The sequence below is a fragment of the Cyprinodon variegatus genome, unplaced genomic scaffold (assembly GCF_000732505.1).
Source record: "Cyprinodon variegatus isolate N-32 unplaced genomic scaffold, C_variegatus-1.0 Scaffold873, whole genome shotgun sequence".
NCBI lineage: Eukaryota > Metazoa > Chordata > Actinopteri > Cyprinodontiformes > Cyprinodontidae > Cyprinodon > Cyprinodon variegatus.
In genome coordinates, this window is record NW_015151326.1 from 80,670 (window position 1) to 84,188 (window position 3,519).

The 3,519-nt window shown below is 40.2% G+C and overlaps 1 protein-coding gene across 1 annotated transcript in view; it reads left to right on the forward strand.

Annotated features, from left to right (window-relative positions):
- Nucleotides 1-3,519, forward strand: part of LOC107099472 (runt-related transcription factor 3-like) — a 9,910-nt gene that overhangs the window by 5,464 nt on the left and 927 nt on the right. Inside the window, exons 3-6 of the mRNA XM_015397611.1 lie at nt 1,056-1,249; nt 1,344-1,503; nt 2,376-2,480; nt 2,576-2,647. Of these exons, the coding sequence (XP_015253097.1) occupies nt 1,056-1,249; nt 1,344-1,503; nt 2,376-2,480; nt 2,576-2,647 (531 nt within the window). The remainder of the gene's footprint in view (nt 1-1,055; nt 1,250-1,343; nt 1,504-2,375; nt 2,481-2,575; nt 2,648-3,519) is intronic.

Consider the following 3,519-nt stretch of genomic DNA (forward strand, 5'->3'; position numbering starts at 1 on the left):
CTTTGTCCTCCAGCAGTCTAAGTCTAAAGCAGCACAAATGGAGAATACAGTTCAGGATAACCTGAGTATTTTGTATGATGTATAATAAAGGTGGAGCCACAGTGCGGCCAAAGTAAAGTCAAGGAGAAATTCAGATTAGGAAATAGTAGTAGCATTACTTATCAACAGATGTACAGTAAATTAATTAAGCCTAGTTTTTATTCATGGAAATGTGGAAACTTTGATTTACTTCATGAACAACCAGCCAACCTTTTTCACTGTTTTCCTGTTGCTTTGAGTTTTATGGTGGTTGGCGGACAAACTAATGCATTACTGCCACCAGCTGAAATGGAGTTTGGACAAGAGCTTAAAAAATTTTTTTTATTTACTCTTGCAATGTAATTTACGTAGCAATTAAATAAACAAATTAATAATTACCTGAACCATTTAAGATGTAAACCATGGCTGACTCCTGTTTGGCGGTCACTCCATCCTAGAGAGAAATATCAGCTGAGCTTCTGCCATCAACACCTTTATTTATAGATTTTGGATCTTGGCCTGTTTTTCAGTGCAGTCCTGTTTCTCTGACTGTGACTGGCTGGATGTGCTCTCTTTCATCCTTGTCTGCCTGGCTGTGTGTTTCCTGGACGGGGCCGCTTGTGGAGCTGGATGACAGTTGCCTTTTGTATCTCTGCTTTTTTTTTTTCTCTTTTCCACTTATGTCACCTTGAACCCCAATTGGCCTCTGCTGATTGAATTATACCTTCAAGGATTTAAAAACCCACAAAATGTCACAGGTTCGAGTCCCGGCCCTGCTGACATTTGCTGAATGTATCTCCCCTCTCTCCTAACCCACTCTCTTATTTGTTACTTTCAAAAGTAACAAATAAAGGTCACTAGAGCCTAGAAAAACATATTTGGAAGACCACAAAACGCAATTTATAGCCGGAAGTAAATTAGACACAGCATTCTCATAAAAAAAATCAACAAAATTATATAATATTTTTACTATGTAATTACATGAAAGAACGGAAAACATAAAGATAAAGCCTCTTGTAACTGTTCCCCTTTCTCAGACACCGTGGGTAAATGTCGGCCGGCTCCATCCCCTAAACTTCACCAGCTGGATGAGCAGGATGTGAGAGCTCCATTGCAGCAGCACAGCACAGCATCCCAAAGAGGCCTGGTTCACACTGACAGCCCCAACTTCCTCTGCAGCATCCTGCCACAGCACTGGAGATGTAACAAGACCCTGCCCAGAGCTTTCACAGTGAGCAACCACTCTGTCAGCCATTCTCTCTGTATCTGTCTTAGTCCATGGTAAAATGTCTGTAAAGGTGTTAAAAGTGTTTTGCATCTTGCAGGTGGTTGCTGTCGGTAACGACGTGCCAGACGGGGTGGTTGTGACGGTGATGGCGGGCAATGATGACAACTGCAGCGCTGAGCTACGCAATGCCACAACAACCATGAAGCAAGGTTATGCCCAATTCAACGATCTTCGCTTCATTGGTCGCAGTGGCAGAGGTACTCCATTTGCTTTAACGGCTGTGTGTTTAATGGATGGGGCCACCTTTTACAGTTACCTTTTGTATCTCTGCTTCTTTTTCGTTGTCTGCTTCTGTCTCCTTGAACCCCAGTAGCCCTCAGCAGATGGCCGCTCACACTGAGCCTGGTTCTGCTGGAGATTTCTTCCTGTTAAAAGGGAGGTTTTCCTCTCCACTGTCTCTACAAGCATGCTTAGTGTGAGGGATTGCCTTAGAGTCAATGAGTCAATGCAATCAGCAGGTTTTCCTTAGAAAGAAAACTTTGAAACAATCGACTAGATGATCTTGTGAACTGTAAAGTGCCTTGAGATGACGTGTTGTGAATTAGTGCTATAGAAATAAACTGAATTACCACCATTTAGTGATATTTACCTGTAAATAGGGCTGTTCAGTGTCGCAGTGGGTAGCACTGCTGCCTTGCAGCAAGAAGGTTCCAGGTTTGATTCGCCCGGGGTCTTTCTGCATGGAGTTTGCATGTTCTCCCTGAGCATTCGTGGGTTCTCTCAGGGTACTCCGGCTTCCTCCCACAGTCCAAAAGGTTAGGTTAATTGGCTAATTGGTTAATTAGCTTCTCTAAATTCTCCTGAGGTGTGAGGTGCGTGAATGGTTGTTTGTCCTGTTTGTCTCTGTGTTGCCCTGTAATGTACTGGCGATCCAGACTGTACCCCGCCTCTCGCCTGTAGACAGCTGAGATAGGCACCAGCACCCCTCGCGACCCCAGCAGGGATAAGCATGATGGAAAATTTAAAGCTTGAATAAGGAAAATGTGTCAAAACAGAAACATGTTGGTGAATTTTCCTCCTCGTTGCCTATGATCATTTTCTTTCCATCTATGTTTTTTTTTCCTTTCAGGGAAGACCTTCACCCTATCAATCAATGTGTTGACCTCACCTCCTCAAATAGCCACAGTACACAGAGCAATCAAGATTACTGTGGATGGACCCCGTCTGCCAAGACGTTAGTAAACCCTAGAAAGAAACACCCAAAGGTTTAACACTGCCTGGGCAGAACCTTCATAAAGGTGGTATTTATGGATGTTCTGCTTTCCTCAGGTCAGAGACAGAAAGAGCTGAACTCAGGAATTTTCCGGCCTCCCAGCAGCATCAGCAGCTCTGCCCCAATAGGTACAGGAAAGTTTAAATAGTTACTTCGATCTTTGTTGAAATGTTAGTCTGAAATTTACTGTTATTAAATATCAAGTAACCTAAAGTGTAGGTGGTGAAATCTCTTAACAACTCAGTTTAGGATATCTGGATTTAATTTTATTTCCTAATGAGAATCCAATGGTGCAAATTTGGTCTAAACAATAATTCTCCAAGTAGCAGGAATACATTTTGTTTTTTACTTTAACTCCTGAAAAAAGCAAAGGGTAGATTTTCATTGTCATTAAATTCATGTCATGATTAAATGCTCCTTTTAGATGATCTTTTCTTTGACAGTAGATTTATAATTAAACAGTTATTATCTTTTAAAAGCACAAAGGGAGAGCTATAGTTTTCCCTTGGAGAGAGATATACACATTTTATTTTTAAAAGAAATACAGAGATAATAATATACAGTATTATATACAGACATGAAAATATGCTGGAACTTTGAAAAGGAAATCTGTATAGAGATGGTAAAATTTTAAATGTGAGGAGAAAAATGCAATCCTATGAAAGGTGATTAGAGCCACTGGAAAAAAATAATAAAATTTTTTATTTTATTTTAGTTTAATATGGTATTCTTACTTTTTTTTATTAAACCTAAATAAAATATAAAAACCAGTTAACTTTTTTTCCCCAGTGGCCCTGATCCTGTCCAGTAAAAGTCTGATGTCAAACTCTAAAGAAATTTTTAATAAAAACAAAGGTTTGAGAGCCAATTTGCTGTTTTACTTAGATTTTATATTTTCAGAGAAATTATATTCTTTTCGCTTCAAGCCCACTACAAACGCTCACTTTGTGCTAATGTCCATGCAGACCAATATTATGCTCCTTCGTGCCTCACTGCAGAG